Source organism: Vicia villosa, linkage group LG2 (assembly GCF_029867415.1).
Source record: "Vicia villosa cultivar HV-30 ecotype Madison, WI linkage group LG2, Vvil1.0, whole genome shotgun sequence".
Taxonomy (NCBI): Eukaryota; Viridiplantae; Streptophyta; class Magnoliopsida; order Fabales; family Fabaceae; genus Vicia; species Vicia villosa.
In genome coordinates, this window is record NC_081181.1 from 12,348,992 (window position 1) to 12,372,115 (window position 23,124).

At 34.8% G+C, this 23,124-nt stretch overlaps 1 protein-coding gene, 1 long non-coding RNA gene and 1 other non-coding gene across 3 annotated transcripts; 1 reads left to right on the top strand and 2 right to left on the bottom strand.

Moving 5' to 3' along the window:
• Window positions 1-4,294: 4,294 nt before the first annotated feature.
• LOC131649198 (EIN3-binding F-box protein 1-like) lies at window positions 4,295-7,196 on the bottom strand. The gene is made up of 2 exons (XM_058918954.1): window positions 6,646-7,196; window positions 4,295-5,481 (listed from the first exon to the last, which is right to left on the bottom strand). The coding sequence occupies exons 1-2, from the start codon at window positions 7,001-7,003 to the stop codon at window positions 4,589-4,591; spliced, it is 1,251 nt and encodes a 416-aa protein (XP_058774937.1). The 5' UTR covers window positions 7,004-7,196; the 3' UTR covers window positions 4,295-4,588.
• A 9,464-nt stretch (window positions 7,197-16,660) lies between these two features.
• On the bottom strand, window positions 16,661-16,732 carry TRNAP-CGG (transfer RNA proline (anticodon CGG)). Its single transcript has one exon. It is a non-coding gene; the product is annotated as a tRNA-Pro (tRNA).
• A 1,640-nt stretch (window positions 16,733-18,372) lies between these two features.
• On the top strand, window positions 18,373-20,508 carry LOC131645902 (uncharacterized). The gene is made up of 4 exons (XR_009297225.1): window positions 18,373-18,731; window positions 18,808-18,943; window positions 19,066-19,443; window positions 19,523-20,508. It is a non-coding gene; the product is annotated as an uncharacterized LOC131645902 (long non-coding RNA).
• The last annotated feature ends 2,616 nt before the right edge of the window (window positions 20,509-23,124 follow it).

Genomic DNA, 23,124 nt, shown 5'->3' on the forward strand with positions numbered 1-23,124 from the left:
GACAAAAAACTGCTTTTGGAGGATGCCTGAAAAGGACATGTAATCTTTTGCACTGTATCTCTCAAATGAATCATTTCTAGCCCTGGCTTGTGAGAGACAAATTTGTAGATAATCCAATTTCCTTCAACATAGGCTTTGAGTGGGGAATTTTTTATGTTCCATGTGAAAGTTATGCCCAGTCAAAGTTGGGTTGACTTTCTCCTAAGAAACCCTAATTTGAACCTTTGTGTATTTGTTCATCTCTGAGTTTCTATTAATGGAATCATGATCAATCTTTGATCAAATGATGGTTGTACTTCACATACTAGATGTTGACCAAAATTGGGAAGCTTTGACTATGCTCTGGTGATGGTTGACTTTTTAGGTCAAACCAGTTGACTATGGATCATCTTGGACTTTGGAGTGAGTGATCTTTGGGACTGAACCTTGAGCTTTGCATTATTGTGAATGGAATATGGGAGGGCAAATTTTGGGGTATGACACAGTGGGTGTGGGAGCGAGGAAACGGTCTCCCATCTATTTTTCGAATGTCCGTTTTTTGCAGGTATATGGTACTATGTTTCAAATTGGATGGGTATCTCAACAGCATTGCATAACGAGGGAATAGATCATCTTCATCAATTTGAAGGACTCATTGGTAGTGGAAGAGCATTCATCGAAAGGGTTAGGGTGATTTGGTTCGCTTGCATATGGTGCATTTGGAGGTCAAAAAACGAGAAGATATTCAGAAACAAGGATATCAATATGATCAATATGGTCGAAAATGTGAAACGATGGTCTTGGAATTGGTTGAAAATCAAATCAAGCAGCATACATCACAATTTTACCCTATGGTATCCAAATCCTAGAGTTGTTCTTGGCTGCCGCGATTAAACCGATATGGGCTCCCTTGAAGGAGGACTGTCTTGCAACCTGATCAGCAGTTTGCAGCAGCATTTAGTTTCATAATCAAAGCTCCCATTCTGGTGCGGTTTAGAGTATTGTACTGGGGGCTGATTCGAAAGTTGTTTCTGTTTTGAAAGCTGTGTGGAATTCTGGTGTTTCTAGTATTGGTAGTTTTTGAGTTAAAGAGTCATCTGTTTTTTGCAGCCCATTTTCCATCAGCTCAAGTGAGAGTTACGCTGAAGTGGGGTCATCTGATGTTTGATCTGGAGAGGTTGGAATGTTGTCGGCCTTCGGTAATTTTGGTGATAGCAGGCATATGGCAGCATTGGTGTTATTCTGCTAAATTTGAAACCATTTGGATGCTGTCTAATTTTGATGTCAGTAGGATAGGAGTATATTTTTCCTTGTTGTTTTGCTCTGTGGGTGGGTGGATAGTAGAATGTATTATTTTGCTGTTTCATTTGTGTATGTGCAGGGTGGGTAGGTTCAGCAAGTTCCAAAATAATACTGTATCTTGTAGCTGATGTTGGAATTCTCTTGGCATATCTTGTGCTGAGAGTTCTTTCTTTTCAATATAATTTTGCCTTTTCCAAAAAAAAAAAAAAACAAAATTATAGGGGCGCTACAAAGTCAAAATTAATAAAGGAATGTAATTTCTCATAAATAAAATATACAGTAGAATAAAATCAATTAATTCCCCTGAAATAAAATTAATTGATATATCTATAATTTTAGCAACTAAAGAGTTTGATTGAGGCATTGAAATTAAAATAATGATATAGAATTTTTTTTTATATTATTGATCTCAAAAGTAAGAGTGAAACATTACCTTAACTAGGCAAATAAGATAATGATCCCAAAATTAAGACTGAAGTCGAATCTTTAGCAACTCATGAAATTGTAAACTTTGAATTTTTAGTAGCCATGAATATTTGGTTTGAATTGTTAACTGTTGTTAATGAAATTAACAAAAGTTTGCAAAAAAAAAAAAAGACATGCGTATTGATGTGGCTATAGAACTAGTAAAAGGTTTGATCAAGTATTTGAAGAAATATAGAGAATCTGGATTTGTAAATGCTAAGGTTAGTGCTGAAAAGATTGAGAATGAAATGGAGATTGAATGTGTGTTTATTCAAGAATCTCAAATTAGTAGAAAACAACATTATGATGAAAATCCATCTTAACCCACACAACCGAATCTTGAGTCTGTTGAAGAGTCTTTTCGAAATCATTATTTCTTATATATTATAGATCAAACAATTGGCTCACTTGATAGAAGATTTTAACAGTATAGCATATATGAAAGTATTTTTGGATTCTTGTTTAATATTGAAAGGCTTAGATCGTTATCTTATAAGGGCTTAAAAGCATGTTGTAAACATCTTGAAACTTGTTTAAAACATGACGATTCTCTTGATCTTGATGGTGAAATTTTGTTTGAAGAATTGAAAGTTATTAGAGAAGTTTTAACAGTTGAATCAAAATCAAACTATATGATATTGAGTTTTTTAAAGATTTTTAATTGTTTTCTTAGTGCAGGCATAGATTATAGAGTAATATTGACTATTCCTATCAGTGTTGCATCTACTAAAATAAGTTTTTCTAAATTAAAATTATTATAATCTTATTTGAGATCAACTATGTTGCAAGATAGATTAAATAGTCTTGCGTTCATTTCAATTGAAAATAATATTTTGAAGAACCTTGATTATGAACAAACTATTAACAATTTTGCAACAAAAATGCTAAAAGGATGATATTTAAATAATTTTAAAAGTTTGGTCAATTTTTTTATATGAAAAAAGACGGGATCAAGAAGAAGAAGTCTCTTTATAGTGGTTTATGTTTTGATATAGTATAAACATTGATTTAAAGATTCATATTTCTATTATTTTTGCACAATATCAAATGAAAATGTGTTTTTTTATCCAATTATTTCATTTATCCTTATGTATTTATTGTTAAAAAAATTATAGGGGCACCACTATTTTGATTCGCCCAAGGCATCCAAATTCAAAGGACCGGCCCTGTTTACTAATAGTTAAATAATATATTATTAAAGCATGGTGAAAGTTGATAACAAAATACACAAAAGAATCTATCGGAAAAACGAGTGTCAAGTCAGCAAAACAACAAATGACAAAAAAACACCCAAAAAAAACAATCGGAAAAATGAGTGTCAGTCAGCAAAACAACAAATGACAAAAAAGCACAATAAAACTAAAAAGAAACAACTACATGCAGCCACAACAACTAACCCAACATACGAAAACAAAGAAAAAATGCTCCGCATCTACTCAAACAGCGAGACACCACCCAATCAAAACCAAGTTAAAGCTCACACAACAAAACCACCAAAAACATACCAAAATCTCAAGAAAACAACAATGATATGCTACTGAATCAGCCGCAAGATAAAGTTTTAAAGCGAAATCGTAGAAGGATAGAGAGTTTAACTACAAAACCATCAAAAGCATACCAAAATCTCAAGAAAACAACAATGATATGCTACTGAATCAGCCGCAAGATAAAGTTTTAAAGCGAAATCGTAGAAGGATAGAGAGTTTAACTACAAAACCATCAAAAGCATACCAAAATCTCAAGAAAACAACAATGATATGCTACTGAATCAGCCGCAAGATAAAGTTTTAAAGCGAAATCGTAGAAGGATAGAGAGTTTAACTACAAAACCATCAAAAGCATACCAAAATCTCAAGAAAACAACAATGATATGCTACTGAATCAGCCGCAAGATAAAGTTTTAAAGCGAAATCGTAGAAGGATAGAGAGTTTAACTACAAAACCATCAAAAGCATACCAAAATCTCAAGAAAACAACAATGATATGCTACTGAATCAGCCGCAAGATAAAGTTTTAAAGCGAAATCGTAGAAGGATAGAGAGTTTAACTACAAAACCATCAAAAGCATACCAAAATCTCAAGAAAATAACAATGATTCCTTATTGAATCAGCCACAATATAAAGTTCTAAAGTCAATTGATGAAGGATAGAGAGTTGAATTGGGCTTTGTGATGAAACCAACTTCACGCAAAAAAAAAAAAAAAACTTCTACCCTCCATCTCTTTCACATTTGATAACGAACCACTGAAAAACTTATATTTACAAACAAGCGAAAAACTTATTATTACAAACAAATTAGATAATCCACACCACAGTGTATCAAATTATAATATATTTACCCTTAATTTTAGCCTTAGGACTTAGAGAGAGGAAAAACTTAAAAACAAATCTAAAATTCTTTGGAAGAACCGATTGCACCCCTAACCACCTAAATATCCCATATCAAACACTAAAAACCAAACTACAAGTCAAGACCTCGTGAATTTAATTAAACAAATTGATATATCTCCATCACTAATACCCCAAAAAAATTGCATGTTATTACTAATAGTCACACAAAGGAATGATATTATTATGAATCAAGTAGCAAATACAATTTGTAGCGACAGTTGTACAAAAGAAGATCACAATATTGTTCTTACAAAATTTACAACGGATGAGATTAACAAACTATGTTACAATACTTCCAATACCAGTCAATCAGTGCAGTGATATACATGCTATGCTGCATATGAAAACTAACATTACCAAATTATCCTCAAATTTCTAAAGGCACACCTTAACAAGATAGTTTACAAAGGTGGATCTTTTCATCGAATCAATCTTCAAAAATAATTAAGTATCAAAGAAGAAAAGCAGGCTCACTGATGCTACCATTAAAATTAATCTTACAGCTATCAGGAAAATGGAAACCAGCCTCATCAAGGCCAGCCTTTGTAATATGTGGGCATGATCTCACATCCAAGTATTCCAGGTAACTGCATTTACTCGCGAGAATGCCCATACCAACCACGGTGATCTTCGGACAATTACTAGCTTTCAAAATCTTCAAACTCAAACCAGGTTCCTCGCTGCTTATATGATGAAAAGCAGTATCTGTCACCTCTTCACAGCAACCAATGTCCAGTGCCTCGAGGTTTCTGCATTGACTTAGAATACAGCTCAATGAAGAGTCAGAAATGTTGAGACACCAATCCATCCTCAAGTTTCTAAGGTTGTTTCTACGAGCAGTAGCCAGAAACTTTATTGCGTCGTTGGAGACATCCCGGCAACCACCAATGATCAAAGTCTCCAGATTATCACAGAATTTGGCCAATGATAATATAGTTTCATCCCCGATTTTGTAGCAATCTAACAATTTCAAAGTCTTAAGAGAAGAAGAACTAGCCCTACAAATACTGGTAACCCCAACATCACTGACATTACTGCATCTATTAATGTCTAAAAATTTGATCTTCCGGCAACCACTTGCAAGGTTTATCAGTCCATTGTCAGTGATACTTGTGCATCCTTGCAATCCCAACTCTTCTAAATTATGACAGTTTTTGGACAGTGCTTCTAGTATAGTATCCGTAACAAATCGGCACCCAGTAAGATGCAATATTCGCAAGTCACAACAGCCTTTGGCAATGGCGGACAATCCCTTATCAGTCAGCTTTCTGCAGTAGGATACATCCAATGATTGTAATAAGGAAAGACCGTCACCAATAGCTTTCATCCCAACATCCGTAATTCCTGCATATTAATATTAACACACATCAAAATGCCCCGTTAATCCCAATTTGAATTTGAATAATTAAAGCAATAATAAGAGTTAAATATAAATGGCAGCATGCAGTCCTCAATCATCACCTGTCACTCATATTAGATAACATGACAATCATACAACATGCTACCCACATAAATTTGACAACATTCTTAATTTAGTCCTCTCTCCATATTTACAAATGCAAACAAAGAGTAATGGGTTGCACTAGCGTTTTAAGGGACTCTATCCCAAAATACTAGTCCTCAAGTAGGAGAATCCCCTGGCTGATAAGCTTCATTTCTTAGGTGAAACTCTCAAATGTGGACTTATAATAACACACCACAACTTGAGAATCGATGCCATGCAGCTTTCACTCCACAACACTTCACTAGAAGACATTTCACTCAATTTTCTCATTGATATTCCATCCCTGTTCATAAACCCCTCGAATAGTCCCCTTCCGGAAAGTCAGACTATCAATGAAAGCATCAAGATTATGAGCATAAACCTAAAGGGAAAACTCATCCCAAAAATACTAGCCCATTAGTGGGGAAATACCTTGGCTAATAAGTGTATGTTTGGTTTAGCTTTTGGAAGAGCCAAAAACAATTCTAGAGGTGTAAAGTTGATTTTAGATTGATTTTGAAGTGTTTGGTTCTTCTAAAGTAGAATTGATTCTGCCTCCAAAATTTATTCTACTTGAAGCTAGAATTTGTAACTTTTGAGTTTAAATGTGACTTTTACAATGAAACTTACAATTCGACTCACTTCTAGATAAATTTATCCAAACATAAATCAATTTACTTTCCACTCACTTATAGCTAGAATCAATTTTACATAATCAATTCATTCAAAATCAATTATTTTCACCGCAGAACTAAACACACCCTAAGTTCACTTCTTAGGTGAGACTCCCCAATATGGACTCTTAACAAATAGACCCAATGAAGCAATTGCCTCAAGAAGCTAGTGAAATTCAAATCCCAATCCGAAACAATAAAACAATAAGATTTCAAATCCAACACAGTTATCAAATCAACAAACAAGCAAGAACAATAATAGAGAACACCTAAACCCCTAAAATGCACAATTACTCACAATCAGAGTTCAGAGAAATGAAAAAAAATGAAAAATGAAAACAGTTTATTCACCTTTACAGTTATGCAAATTGAGGATCCTCAAGCATCTAAAACCATTCGCAATAACAGCAAGATCCGAATCAGTAACCCCGGGATAAAACGAACGAGAAACAGACTGAGCAAGGTCCAATTCAACCAAGCGCGTGAACCTATCCGCCATTTTCCGTAGCAAATGAGGACCGGCGCGTGCGGCGAGTTTCTTCCTCTCGGTGCTCTGCAACCGAAGCCATCGCTTACATACCAAACCGAACGTTTCCTTGTCTTTGTCGTTATCGAATCTCGCCAGAATCGAACGAAGCTCGTCGTCCGTCAACGCTTCGTTTATGCATAACGCTGATACGCGATCTTCTGTTGTTGATTTGGAAGACATTGATGCAGAGTAAACCCTAATCCCGCGATTTGGGGTGGTTTTGGCGATTGGGATTACTGGCAAAACGACGCAGTTTTAGTTCAGAGATGTAATAAGCACTGAATGAATGATTCAGTGTTGGAGAAAGTGAATGATTGTCTACGGTGAAGTGTAAAGTACGCGAGTTGGAAATTTAGAGTTGAAGTTAATATTGCTCTTTCTTCGTCACACGTGTGCATTTGGTTAAGGTGTCATTTTATAATTTAAAAAATGCAAAAATTATATATTTTATTATAGATTTAAATTCTTTTTTTTATCTCTCTATTTTGTTTTATTTAAATTTTTAGCATATGTGTGATAAAAATAACCGCTAACTGATAAGTTACGTGATAGTTGATAGTTTATAGCTGATGACCGATGACTGATGATTGATAGTTTATAATTTATAGTTAATAGTTAGGACTTATAGCTATTGAAGAGTAATTCATATTTAGAAGATGAGCATCAGAAGTTATGATGTGGGCTGATCTTCTGATGGTTACTCAGAAGATAGTGTTGACCAGAAGTTCTACCTTCTGGGTCCGACTAGCTTAGCTATCTAGTTAGTAAGGGTACTTTAGTATTTGTTAGTTTTGTACTGTTTGTACCTTTAGACTTGTTCACTAAGTTTACTCTATTAGGGCTTATGTGGCAAGATTTTCTTTGTATAAATAGCCTTGTAGTAGCTATCATTTAAAAACAACACAAGTAGTAGAATATACAACTTTATTCTCTCACTCTCTTTGCGCCTTTATTCCTTTTGTTTATTCTCTTTGTTATCAGCTTTCATTCTCGTGCACCAACAATTGGTATCTAGAGCTCCGATTCCAAACACAGAGAAACACGAGTGAACGTGAGTTTGTGTGACTGTGTGATTGATTTTGTTTCCGGGAAACAAAGTTGTGTTGAATCACATTTTTCTTGGTTGTTTGTGGGTTGGGAAACATTGTGTGAGTGTGAGTGAAATCTATTTTTTCTGCACAAGTTTAAAGATGAGTGGAAGCAACTTGAATACCAAACTTCCAGTTCTTGATGGTAAAAACTGGAATAGATGGATGATTCAAATGCGTGTATTATTTGATGCTCAAGATGTTATAGATCTTGTCACTGAAGGATATGTTCCGGTTGCAGCGGATGCAACGGAAGAACAAAGAGAAGCGCAGAGAGAAACAAAGAAGAGAGATCAGAAGGTGTTGTTCTTCATCCATCAGTGTATGGATGTGAATGTGTTTGAGAAGATTGTTTATGGTATGACGTCAAAGGAGGCGTGGGATATACTGGTCAGGTGTTACGGTGGTGACGTATCAGTAAATAAGGTAAAGCTTCAATCCCTAAAAAAGCAATATGAGAATCTCAACATGAAGAACAATGAGAAAGTTTCTGAGTATATCTCTAGAGTGATTTTGATCACTAATGAGATGAAGGCTTGTGGAGAAACCCTTTCTGAACAAGTAATCATAGAGAAGTTATTGAGGTCACTTACTCCTCAATTTGATTATATTGTTGTATCTATTGAACATTCTAAAGATCTGGAAACCATGAGAATAGAAGAGTTGTAAAGCAGTTTAGAAGCACAAGAGTTGCGTCTGATTGAGAGAACTTCTAAGAGAGAAGTTGAGCAATCTCTGAAGGCTTCTTTTGTCAAGAAGGACCAAAAGCATAGACGTGGTGATATATTCCAGAAGGAAGCCTCAACTTCTGATGAGAAGAGATATCAGAAGGGAAAGGATAAGAAGAAAGTTCAATGTTACTGTTGCAAACAGTTTGGCCATTTTGCTAGAGACTGTTTGGCAAACAAAGGAAGGAAATCAGAAGAAGCAAACATAGCCAGAGATAATTTAGATGATGAACCTGTGCTATTGATGGCTTCAGAGTCTAACGGAAGATGTTTGTCAGTGTGGTGGTATATGGACACTGGGTGTTCAAATCACTTGACTGGAAACAAACAATGGCTGATAGATTTTGACTCTGAAAGGATGACAAAGATCAGATGTGCTGATGACAAGTACCTCTATGCAGAAGGTATGGGAAATGTCAAAGTCAAAGTGAAGAATGGAAAGACTGTTCTGATCAAGGATGTTTGGTATGTTCCTGGAATCAGAAGCAATCTGATGAGTGTAGGTCAGCTCATTGAGAAAGGTTTCTCAGTTGTTATGAATAACAATCTCTTGAAGTTGTATGATTCCAATCAAAAGTTGCTTATGCAATCTGAACAGGGAAGCAACAAAACATTCAAGGTGAATGTAGAAATAGCTCAAACAGAGTGTCTGAGTGCTGAAGGCTCAAAAGGTGATAGTAAGTTGTGGCACAAGAGGTTGGGGCACTTGAACTATAGAAGCCTGGGGTATCTAAGTTCTAAGAAGCTTGTACATGTCATTCCAAAGATTGTGAAGTCTGAGAAGTCATGTGAGGTATGCATGAAAGGCAAACAACCCAGATTGCCATTTCTATCAGAAGTTACTCCAAGAGCAAAGAATGCTCTTTGAATAGTGCACTCTGATGTGTGTGGACCATTTCCAGAACCTTCACTTGGAGGAAATAGGTATTTTGTGTCTTGATCCGCTGTCGCGCACGGATCAAAAATGAGTATTTTGAAAATATAGTGTAACGGTAACGACAACTCGGATATCGTTCTCACAAGGATTCTTGTTTCGTTACTAACTAATATAAATAAAATTGGGGGTTTATGGTTTTAGAATCAATTTATAAAACAGAGTAAAATAAGTGATTATCAAAATAAGCTAAACGGCTAATCCTACTTGTTCGGGTTCCGACTTATCATCGGTTATAATAACACCAATCCCTAAACGGCTTCGATCCTATTCGATTATGAGATTAATCAGACAAGCGCTTATCAAAATCATACGAGTTATGTTCCTGTTTACCGAATTAAGCAAACGGTTAAGAATATGACGAGTTAACGAATTAAGCAAACGATAACACGCAATTAAATTTAGGAACATGCATACAATCGAATTTAATCAATTCTATCCTATGAACAACAATCGAATTAAGCAAACAATTGTAATCAAATTAAGCAAATGATTTCATAGAAAAGAATTGAACAGAAATCGAATTTAAATTAGTATTAGAATAACCTCAAAGCAATGGAACCCATAAGCAGTAGGATTTGCCTTCGGGAATTAGTTCTTCATTCTAATCATGAAACCAAAAGTAAAATTTGTGGCAAAAAAAGGTTTCCTCTATTCTAGCGGCTGCCAACCCTTATAAAACAAAATAAGGTTTTCTTCTCTACTAACTCAAACTGGGTCAAAAACATAACCCAAGCCCATAAACTAATAATCCAAAACTAATTAAAACTAATGCTGCAGCTTCAAACGAAATTCTGGAAAATATACGCTCCGAATCTGACTTTGACTCCAACACGAAAGTTGTAGCTCTTTCTCTTAGCTTTCCGGCGATTATTAGAACGCCTCAATCGGGTTCACGGAGCTCCACTTATGATCATTTTAGTGCAGACTGCTAATGCTGAAAATTAAGTGCGAAAATCAAATAAAGGAAAAAATAAACTAAATTATAAAAACACATTAAAATAGAAAAATAACCAAGGTAAAGTAAAGAAATGCCTAAGTAAAAATATAGGAGAATGTGCATAAATATGCACTGATCATGTCTTTTGTGGATGAGTTCACAAGAATGACATGAATAACACTTATCAAGTTTAAGAATGAGGTGTTCACAGAATTCCAGAAGTTCAAGGTGAAGGATTAGAAGCAGAGTGGTCAGAAGATAAAGATTCTCATAATGGATGGTGGAGGTGAGTATAACTCTAAATAATTCCAGAATTTCTGTGATGATAATGGAATTGAGCATGAGGTTACTGCTCCTTATACTCCTCAACGCAATGGTCTGGCTGAACGAAGAAACCGTACTTTGCTTGATATGACGAGAAGTATGCTAAAAGAGAATAAGCTTCCTCACAATCTCTGGGGAGAAGTTGTTGCTACTGCAGCATATGTGCTCAATAGGTGTCCAACGAAGAGGCTGGAGGAAATTGTTCATTTAGAGAAGTGGACTAAAGAGAACCAAAATGTTAGTCATCTGAAGGTCTTTGGTTATGTGTGTTATAAACACGTTCCAGAAGCTAGAAGGAAGAAGCTGAGTGATAGGAGCAGAGTGATGTTATTGGTGGGGTACCACAGTACAGATGCATACAAGCTCTATTATACAGAAACTAACAAAGTTAAAGTCAGCAGAGACGTTATTGTGAAAGAATCAGAAGTTTGGGATTGGAGAGAGTCTCAACCAACTTCTGATGTAGAGACAACTTTTGAAGAAGAGATAGAGTCAGAAGATGAAGAATCTTTTGAAGATGAGTCAGATGGTGAATCTGATCCAGATTCTGATGATGATGCAGAGTCTGGTGGTAGTCATGATTTTGGAAGGGAAAACTTTCAAGATGTAGAGTCTGGAGGACAAGCTCTAGAGATGGTCATGAAGTTGGTGACTCTGGAGTAGGTGACTCTAAAGTAGCTCAAAGTCCACAAAAAGTCAGAACTATACCAAGAAGGTTTGCAGATTTTGACATGTTGCAGGACACAGAAGTTGACTCAGAGGAAGATATCATTCAGTGTGCCATGTTAGTAGACTCTGAACCAGTGGGTATTGAAGAAAAGCTCAAGAAGAAAGTCTGGTTGAATGCCATGAAAGAAGAACTTGAGGCTATAGAAAGAAACAAGACTTGGAAGCTGACAGAACTTCCAAAGAAGAAGAAATCCATCAGCGTCAGATGGGTTTTCAAGGTAAAGTTGAAGCCAGATGGATCAGTTGGTAAGCACAAAGCAAGGCTAGTGGCCAGAGGTTTTCTTCAGAAACCTGGACTAGATTACTTTGAGGTATTTGCTCCTGTAGCTATACATGAAACAATCAGACTGGTGATTGCGTTAGCTGCAAACAGAGGATGGTCCTTGATGCATCTGGATGTAAAGTCTGCATTTCTGAACGGTCCATTACAAGAAGAGGTATACGTGTCACAGCCCCCTTGGCTTTGTGAAAAAGAATCAGGAAGGGATGATGTACAAATTACACAAAGCTCTGTATGGATTAAAGCAAGCACCCAGAGCTTGGAATTTGAAAATTGATTCATTTTTCAAGAAGCAAGGGTTTCAGAAGTGTGAGATGGAATATGGAGTCTATATGCAACATTCAGGAAGCAATATGATTCGGTTGTGCCTTTATGTTGATGACATGTTGCTTACAGGGAGTTGTCCAGAAGATCTGATGAAGTTCAAAAAGGTGCTGATGAATGAGTTTGAGATAACAGACCTTGGGAAAATGTCATATTTTCTAGGGATGGAGATTCTGTACTCAGAAGATGGTATCATTCTGCATCAGCTAAAGTATGAGTTAGAACTTCTGAAGAAATTCAAGTTGGAGAATTGTAAAGATGCTGTTACACCGTCAGAAACGAATCAAAAGTTGGACTCTGACTCTGAAGGTGAAGATGTTGATGCTACGATCTTCAAACAGCTGGTTGGTTCTCTAAGGTATTTGTGTAATACTAGGCCTGATATATGCTATGCAGTTGGATTGGTTAGTAGCTTCATGAGTAAACCTAAGTGGTCCCATTACCAAGCTGATGTCAGAATCTTGAGGTATATCAAGGGAACTCTGAAGTTTGGCATATTGTTTACTTCGGGGAGAAAGGAAGAATCAGAGTTATTGATTTACTCTGACTCTGATTGGTGTGGAGACAGAGTTGATAGAAGGAATACCTCTGGATACTTGTTTATGTTTCTGGGAGGTCTTATTTCTTGGAGTTCCAAGAAGCAACCTATTGTTGCTCTATCAACCTGTGAAGCTGAGTACATCGCAGGCGTTGTAGCTGCATGTCAAGATGTGCGGCTTATAAACTTATTAGAAGATCTGAAGATTAGAGTGAAGAAGCCTCTGTAGCTGATGATTGATAACAAGTCTGCAATCAATCTTGCCAAGAATCATGTGTTACACGGAAGAAGCAAGCATATTGAGACTAAGTATCATTTCTTGAGAAGCCAAGTCCAGAATGGAACATCAGAGGTTGTGCATTGCAGCATCCAGAAGCAGCTGGCAGATGTTCTGACGAAGGCAATCAAGACGGATCAATTTCTGCTCTTAAGGAATGGAATTGGCGTTGTCAGCTTTGAATGAAGAATATGAATTAAGGGATGGTATTGAAGAGTAATTCATATTCAGAAGATGAGCATCAGAAGTTCTGATGTGAGCTGATCTTTTGATGGTTACTCAGAAGATAGTGTTGACCAGAAGTTCTACCTTCTGGGTCCTGCTAGCTTAGCTATCTAGTTAGTAAGGATACTTTAGTATTTGTTAGTTTTGTACTGTTTGTACCTTTAGACTTGTTCACTAAGTTTACTATATTATGGCTTATGTGGCAAGATTTTCTTTGTATAAATAGCCTTGTAGTAGCTATCATTTAAAAACCACACAAGTAGTAGAATATACAACTTTATTCTCTCATTCTCTTTGCGCCTTTATTCCTTTTGTTTATTCTCTTTGTTATCATCTTTCATTCTTGTGCACCAACAATAGCGGATAAACTAATTGGAGTGTTAGTTAAAATCAGCGGTTCAACTAACTTATAAATGTAAATTGACATAAAATATATTTAATACATAACTATTTTATTTTAAATTATAATAAATTATAAAAGATAAAAATAGATTTTTGTTAAAATAATAAAGATAAAATAGAAAGAAAAAATGATAAAGTATAAGTTATAAACTAAAACGCTATTTGAAATAATGTATGGAAAATAAACTATAAGCTAGTAAAATAAGTTATAAATTCGTGATGAAAAGACAATTATCAAACGGATCTAAATTGTCATATAAATTTATTAATTATAAACTATAAGCTCAAAATTGTGTCTTACCGAACAGAGGCTAAATACCTTTTTAAGTTTTTTTCAGCTTTTTTATCCCCCTATTAAACTTTAATTGATTTTTTTCCTCCTCATTTTAGACGATCTTGTAATTGAGAAACTGATGTGGCAGCCATTTATTTGAATTAAAAATTTTAAAAAACATTTATTTTAATTTTGAAATAGTATTATAATTTTGAAATAGTATTGTAATAATATAAATATTAAAATTTATTTAAAAACAAAAAATCAATCCAGTTGCCCTAATTTCGCAGCAGTAGCTCGCCCTTCACTTTCGTGTTACCACCTATGCGGTCTCACCTTTTAAAGTTCACGACGAATTTCCCCATTATTAAATCCAACCATTTTTCTTCGTTCTCAAATCCCACCATTAGTGCCTCAAATGCAACCATTTTTCTCAAATAATCATGTCCCAATTTTCCCAAGGAAGTTGCCGCAACAAATATATGTTCATCTTTGGCGAATGTAGATGTGGTTTGGATGCACCGTTGATGACATCATGGACCGATGCTAACCCAAGACGTCGTTTCTATGGGTGTGGAATGTATAAGGTGTTAAAGCTTTGTAACCCATCTATTTCAAATTTCCTTCTGTTTGATTTGAAAGTCACATTTCTTCTGTATTCTTTGTAGATTCAGGGACACAAAATGTACAATCATTTTGTTTGGTACGATGAAGAGATGACTCAAAGAGCAAAAAAGTTGATTTCTTTGTTGAATGAAAGGTTAAGTCTAGAGAAAAATAAAGTCAATGAATTTAAGCTCAAAAAGGATGAATTGATGATGAATATGAAGTTTGTGAAAATGCACTTGAAGTTTACAATTGGGATGAGAATTGTGTTGTTAACGGGACTAGTTGTAACATGTGTAATGAAGTAGGAATTATCATTGTGATATAGATTTTGAAACAACCATGTTGTGCTGTTGTTGTTTAGTTGCTTATGTTTTTGAAACATCCTTGATGTAAACAATGTAACCATAAATTATCAATGAAAAAAATTTGTTCCAAATTTGTGTCAACTATTATATGCCATGTCAGTACTGGTTCAATGTTGTTTCATGACAATGAATATAAGCAGAGCATATAAATGTTTCATGATAGTATATGCCATGTCAAGCCATTACAAGATGTGTAATGTGATACTAGTTACATTAATAAATTTCTATGGCACTGTTAAATTCTAAAGTCATTGTTACATTGCTAGATTGTTAAATTTCTATGGTACTGTTACATTGTCAAGCCATTATTTGTTTGATAAGCCATGTTAAATTCCACTAGCAGTGTGCTCTATGGAAAAATTTAAGCCACGTTAAATTTCTAGGCCATTACAGGCCATGGCAAAATACAATTCATGTTAAATTTCTAGGCCATTACAGGCCATGGAAAAATACAAGCCATGTCAAATTTCTAGGCCATGACACTAAATATAAACCATTCATGGCAGTAAAATATAAGCCATTCATGACAATAAAATATAAACCATTCGTGATTGTAAAATATAAGCATTGCGGACTATTTTTAAAATAACACATTGCAATAACAGTTTCCATTACAAGGCATTTTGGCATATGCCATTACATCAAAGTATCATTGTCATATCGTCAAAATAACATCAAACTACCTAGGGCATTACAGTTGCCATACTATTGTCATATCATCAAAATAACATCAAACTACCTAAGGCATTACAGTTGTCATACTATTATCATAAGTTAAACTATTGTTGAGATGGTTGGGTAGGGGGGGTGCTCGTGATGAACTTCCAATTTCTATTACATTTGTCTCCTTCTTTCCACCATTTTTCTTCTTGTTATTTCCATCTTTGGGATGGCCTTGTGAGCAGCCTTCTTTCCCTTACAACTTCTCTTATTGTAACTCATTGTTCCATACTTATGGCATGAGGGTTTTTAGTCTCATCATTGACTTTGTTTTGCATCTTTTTGAGACGACCAATTTCCCTTCTCATCACTGGTGGGTTGGTTGTTACTTGGTCATCAAGAGGCTACAATTGCGGCCCATTAGTAGGAAAGATTATGTGTGAGTATTTCTTCTTGAAAGTAGTCTTCCTGCACAAATAATGTTAATAATCAATACATGTGTTATGCATATGATGACAAGAAAAATTAAGACACAAATGATGTAAATGTATTAGTGATGTCACAAACCTATAATATTTGGAGACATATTCTTCTTGTTGTTTATTGTTATACCATATGCAAGATATGGTATGACCACATGGAATTCCAGTTAAATCTCATTTCCTACATGCACATGTCTCTTGTTTAAGATTGATAACATATGTTTTGTTTCCATTTGTCACACCATATATGGCCAAATCATCATCGCCATGCCACGTAGGTGTCCAATTTTCAGCAACTTTCTTGTCCTTTTCAATCACTAATTGTATTCTAGAGCAAATGCCACTATTATACTTACTTAATGCATCCTTCTGACTAGTAATCCTCTTAGTCAAATATGCTTAATCCCTTCTAACATAGTGATGATTGGTTTATCTATATATTCTAGAATTGCCCTATTAAAAGCCTCACACATGTTATTTACCTGTAGGTCACATTTATAATAAGTCTTAAACTGTGAGCTCCTCTAGTATTGTGTAGGGATATCCTTCATTCCCTTCCAAGAAACTTAATTCAAGTTTTTCATCCTTAGCATTATAGTATTATTAATAGTGATAAGTTATAAACTATATAGTAGAAATAAAAATCATCAAAATAAATGGGGTGTTGCGAGAATCGAACTCACGACCTCTCGCACCCGAAGCGAGAATCATACCACTAGACCAAACACCCATACTTTTTCATAATAGATTTAAAAATATCTAACCTAAAAAACATTTAACACAAAATATTTTTAATATATAAATAGTCACTTTAATTAGTATGGTAAGTCGGTAATGAAGGTGATTCTCAACTCTAAACTCGGTTGGCATAATGTTGGTGAGATTTCCAAAATATTTATTTGTTGAATTATCATGATTAAATTCATTTAATGGAATCAATAAACCATATTTGGTTGTATTGGTATAGTGGTTTTTGACTTATGAAAAAAATTTAGAATTATTTATTCCTTTAACTAGATAAATTTCAAAAATAATAGCCAAACAATGTGCTTGCTGGATTCTAACAGGCGACCATGGCCTCAAGGGGTGTATGAGTTTCAATAGAGTACTACTAAAACATTGCAACATTTGGTTATGTGTTTGAACACCAAAATAGATAACAGTTACAAATGACCAGTAAAATTAAAAGGTTGTTTCCCTTCACCAAGTGGCATGAATTTCTCAATAAATAGAGATAATTTTTGGACTTAAAGATATACGAAAACAATGTATTTTAAGAGCAAAAAATTATACTCCCTCCGGTCTCAATTATAAGCAAACATTTAATTTTTAGATTCATTCAACAATCAATGTATTTAGTCTAATAATAGACTAAATACATTGATTGTTGAATGAATCTAAAAATTAAATTTTTGCTTATAAATGAGACCAGAGGGAGTATCTAATTAATTTCTTTATTTTTCTAGTGCACGAGAATACATGAGAAAACTTTATTCGGTTAAATATCGTTGATCGATATGCTTAATGTGAATGTGCGATTTATGTTAAGGTTTCCAAAGTATCCTGAAGGGGATTCACCAATTAACTCATTTGCATCTAATTTTCCTAAATTGATAGGGGAGAATTGAACCTAAAGTTTAGTGTAAACACACTCTTTGAAATTTATTTTGTGCAACTTTCATCGTACCGTTTTCGTCTTCTTCTTGTCCATGTTTTGCAGCGGACCCCAACACAATATCTAACATATAACATGTCAATAAATGATACTTCACTTTTTCTTCTTGGAGTTGAATTCGTATACTAATTTCCATGACAATGATGATATGAGTCATGATAATTAAATGTAATTGGTTAGGGTAAACAAATTTGTGGGTATAATATTAGAAATCTGATGTCTGAATCAATTATCATCGAATTTCGTTTGGTTTAGTCTTTGCCCGAGCTCAAAAATTCTCAACTCAAACATTATAGTTTAGTTTGAATTTGTCCAAATCACTAAATGAGTATACTTCAAACTCAAACAAAACAAAACTTTAATGTTCATGAATCAATGATAAATATGTACTGTGGTACAGAAGTAGAGATTTCATTATAACATTAATATTTTTATACATATTCCATTCTAAAGGAATAATAATAATAATAATAATAATAGAGTATTTGATGATTATTTTTTAAAAGATGAATGCAAAATAGGGTATATATCAAGATATGATGGATTGTAATTTAATTTTAGCATAGTCATTGAAATAATTTTTCTTTAAATTTTAAGGGAGTTGCTATTTTCATCCTTAAGCGTGTTTCCCCACCATCGTGAAAAGTCACGATTGTCTTCAGGATCTGGAGATGCATATTCGGACGCACCTTTGTAAGCCATTTCTCAGATCAAATTGATAAGGCACTTAATTATGATCAAAATTGTATCCGTATATGCATCTTCGTATGCATAAAAGGTACGTCCGAATATGCATCTCCATAAATACTATTTAATAAACAATTAGTGGATGGTTTGGAGATGTATATTCAGACACTTTTGTTTCATACCCTCGCGTATAGACCCTTTCCTTTCCTCCTTCTTCATTTTCTAAAAACTTCTCAAAACAAAATATTCGAGCCCTCAAGCATTCAAACTTCTCATCCATTTATTCAAGTTTCTACCATTTGAGCTTTTTCTCCTCCTTTCCAACAACTCATACATTCAAGCTTCTATTTCTTATGAATTTGATTCGGTAAATTTTTCAAAATTCTATCTCTTTTTATATTTTGATTTGTATTTAGTGGTTTAAACTACATTAGTTGTTTTAGGTACATTATATAGCAGTGTAAACAAAATTGGTAGCCTACAACAACAACATGCATTGACATATTTTTGGAGGGTTAGGGAAGCAATGACGTTTCTGCCATAGTTGAGAATCACAACTTTCTTCGGAGATGCATCTTTGTATTTTCTCTGAATTATTTTTAGAGATGCATTTTCAAATTTGACTTTGACTGAAATTTGTTTTTTTTTTTGGATTTTGTGGATTTTTTTCATGACATGTTATTTTTCTCCATGTTTGTTAGTAACACATGTGCAATGGTTGGAAATAACACTAGTAGAATTACGCTCGGTCATGTGTCCCAAACCGCGTCGATACAATGTGAAAGGCTGCAGTCAGGACCACGAGGTCACAAGTTGATGATAACTCGTTGGATGGTTTGCAACACCGAGGTTCTAAACCATTTGATTATACTTCTCATAGCTGCCTCTCTCAGGCATCTAATTCACAGGGCCACGAGTCCTCAGATGATGCAGCACAACATGAAGTCCCCAAAACCCCTGAAGCCTAGGAGAAAGCCATTGTCGATGGCCCTTTATAGAGTCATACAGGAGGCCCATTTGTCACTTCTTTATTTCATGTCTATGCAGAATATGCTTCTAGGAATGATTGGAAATTAGAGGTATATTTATTTTCTTTTGCAATACATATTATTTTCAACTAATAAAATCATTGCTAATGGTGATATTTTATTTTTATAGGAGCGTACGAGTTTAAAATCGGTAAACCATGACATGGAGATACTAGAGTTGAAACAACACACTGTTGATTGGGTTGTTGATGTTATCCACTATTCAGATCTTGTCGATTTATGTTCTGCTGCATACATGACCATAAACCACGATATACATACGAATTTTTCAGAGAGGTGGCATTCAAAGACGTCATTTTTCCACCTGCCTATAGATAGGATGACCATCACCTTGGATGACATCTTCTTATAAGGATATGATTATTAGGCAACGGAAAGATCGATCGAGAGGAGGCCGTTGAAATGATGGTCACCCATTTAGCGGTTGACCCAGCTAAGGCCTCAAAGGAGGCAACTGACACACGAGGTACTCATGCAAGATTTAGTTTTTTGGAAAAGCTTTATAAAGAATATTTGTAGTGGCCCATGGATGTCGAAGGTGATGATGTGTAGGTTGAGTACCACCGGCAGTGTGCATTGAGGTATTACCTCTTGTTCCTGGTTGGCATGTTCATGTTTGTGGAAAAAAGTGCAACATATATCTAAGTGATCTACCTTAAGTACTTTATCGACTTAACAACGATTTATGAGTACAATTAGGGGGCGCCTATTTGGTATACATGTACTCAAAACTAGGCGATGGTTGTTTGTGAAAGACAAAGCAGATGACAGGGAGTTGCACGTTACTTACGATAATTTACGGTTACTAATATTTTCATAATTCGTTTGTTACACCTATTATTAATATTGTATATGAACTATTTTCAGGGATGAATCATCTCCCATCTCCCTCGTATCACCGGGTGGAAAATTTTGTTTTCCCACAATGAGGATTGACCACATGCTGCTTCATTTACCCCGTACAAGGGAAATAATACAGTCGAGCCATTCAAAGTGTATCTTGATTATCATGTGCCAAATGATGTTTTCTTCTGCTCATACAAGGGTCACCGCGAGACACGTTTGTTGGAATTCATCGCCTGATACTCCAGATGGCTAGTGTAATACATGTGGGCGACGGGGTGGGGAGTGGTTGATGGTGTAACACCCCTTTTCTAACCCCAAATAATTACAAATATTACACAAAGTATAATATGCATACAATAAAAGGGTGTCACATGTTATTTTCATCACGAATGAAAACCTAGAACAACCATACAAACATGCACCTGATCATTTATAACACAATTGAACTTATTGGTTTCATAAATAATGCATATCGCATGCAGAAGAATTATAACTCAAAACATTTCAATGAACATATTCCATACTATATTCATCTACCAATCTCAAACAACATTCAATTATGCTAAACTAAATCAAAATCTAGGCAACATAGCCTTTAGCAACATATCCAAATATCATATCAAATTTGAAAGGATAACTACATCCAAATAATCCAAAACATGAGTTCAAAAAGACCCTCCCAAGTGTTACATGACCAGAGCATTTGACTCTCTACCTAATCAAAGACAAAACCAATGCTCCTCAGCTATATCCTCGGACAAGCTACTACTTGTCGGGACCTGCACGATATCACGATGAACATCATTCAAACAAAAGGGTGAGAATTCAAACTATTATAGATAAACATAATAATGAGAAATGCAAAACACAACAAGAGTACATTTCACAAATTCATCACTCTTCTCAAAACATGCTTTCATTTACCATATATCAAGGTTAATATATTTAGCTCAATCAACAAGGTTCCATTATTCAAGTAATCATATCCAATTACCAAAATCATCCATTGTAATCCAATAATGAAATACACTAAAGTTTACAATATCAATTCACAAACAATCCACATATATGCATATCCACCAATAATCATTCCACACAATTATATCACATAATCACACACAACACAATTCACACCGACACGTACGACCCAAGTGTGACTTTGTGCGATATGCATGTGGATCCCTCTGTTATCCTTTTCGGAAAAACCGATTGTCATTTTCTACAAAATAGATAACCACCTCAAAGCCCCATACTAGTTAAGCTTTCAAACCTCATTCGGCGTTAGGTTAAGGACAAGCAAATAATCTTCACGAGATTACCTGACATTGCCACTTTCAAAGACTCATACTTGTGTAAGTGTGTAACAAAACAAGACTCATGCATTTAAGATGATCTCTACCTCTTAAACTACACAATCACATCTTTCCAACATTCCACAACATACACAACATGACTCCAAACCAATCATCAAAGCATCAATTAGCACTTAACAATTCAATCTCACATATCATGGTTATCATATCACATAATACATCCATGAATATTAGTCACAATTACTTCATCCATAACACACATACATAATTACATGTTATCCACATTTTTAACATCATAATTAAACCATTAAATGCCATCAATTCTATCCTATCACATAGATAATAACATTGGCTTCCAAACGCTCCAAACGGCGCATAAAAAGGAGTTACGGATAAAAAGATATAACATTTAGAAGTTTCATAAAATTTACACAACAAAGTTCACTCAGCGGCCCTCTAGCGCACAAACTAGAACTAAAAACAGAAAGTTACATTTCCAAAATCTCTCTTAGCGGACTCGCGAATTTTAAAAATTGCTCCCAGGCTTCGTTTAGCGGCCAGAGCTCACTTAGCGGGCACGCGATTATGCAGAAAAATTGCAGAGAACTCGGTTCTGCGAAATGGCACTTCCACACCTTAAAATCACTTTCATACAATGAGAAATAGCATTTACAACCAGTATTTAGCATCTATGATCAACGATCTATACTAAAAACATGTTTAATAGCACAAATCTCATGAATCTAGCATAAACCCTAACATTTTCAAATCATGAAATTGAAAGATGAAGAGATTATACACAAATAAAACATATCATTACTCAATCATATACACCTATATTAATTTGGATTCTAACCCTTACCTCAAGTCAATCTCCTCCTCTCTTCAAGAATCTCACAATCCTCTTTTGTTTCTCTTCTTTCTCTCCTCTCCTCTAGCCTCTTTTATCTTCTTTCTATCTTTCTCTCTTTTTCTTGTAATTAGGTTTTCTCTCACAAATCTCTACTCACTCTATTTTGTGATATTGGGCTTAACCCACCCAACTACTCTTTCTAATTAATAAGGCCCATTAGCTAAAATCTCATAATATTACTAATAATCCAATTTATCAACTTAGCACAAAACTCAAATTAAATAAATATCATACCAAATATTTAAATAACATGAACAATTAGTAAAATATCAAATAACACTAATTAAATAAAATAGCTAATAAAATCGGGATGTTACAACTCTCCCCCACTTAAAAGATTTTCGTCCTCGAAAATTACCTCAAACGAACACTCCGGATACGATTCCTTCATCTTATCCTCGAGTTCCCAAGTAATATTGCCATCAGCTACTCCTCCCCAAATCACTTTCACTAAAGCAATTTCCTTACCACGAAGTATCTTCACTTCTCGATCCTCAATTCGCATAGGAGATGTATCAACCGTCAAGTTATCCTTTACTTGAACATCATCTAATTGAACAACATGCGATGAATCCGTAATGTACCTCCTCAATTGAGACACATGGAATACATCATGAAGATTAGAAAGCGACAGTGGCA

Bases quoted from the DNA above. Each gene is read 5' to 3' on its own strand.
- LOC131649198 (XM_058918954.1), bottom strand. From the start codon at position 7,003: ATGTCTTCCAAATCAACAACAGAAGATCGCGTATCAGCGTTATGCATA. The intron at 5,482-6,645 runs GTGAATAAACTG...ATTAATATGCAG, and splicing joins CAATTTGCATAACTGTAAAG to GAATTACGGATGTTGGGATG.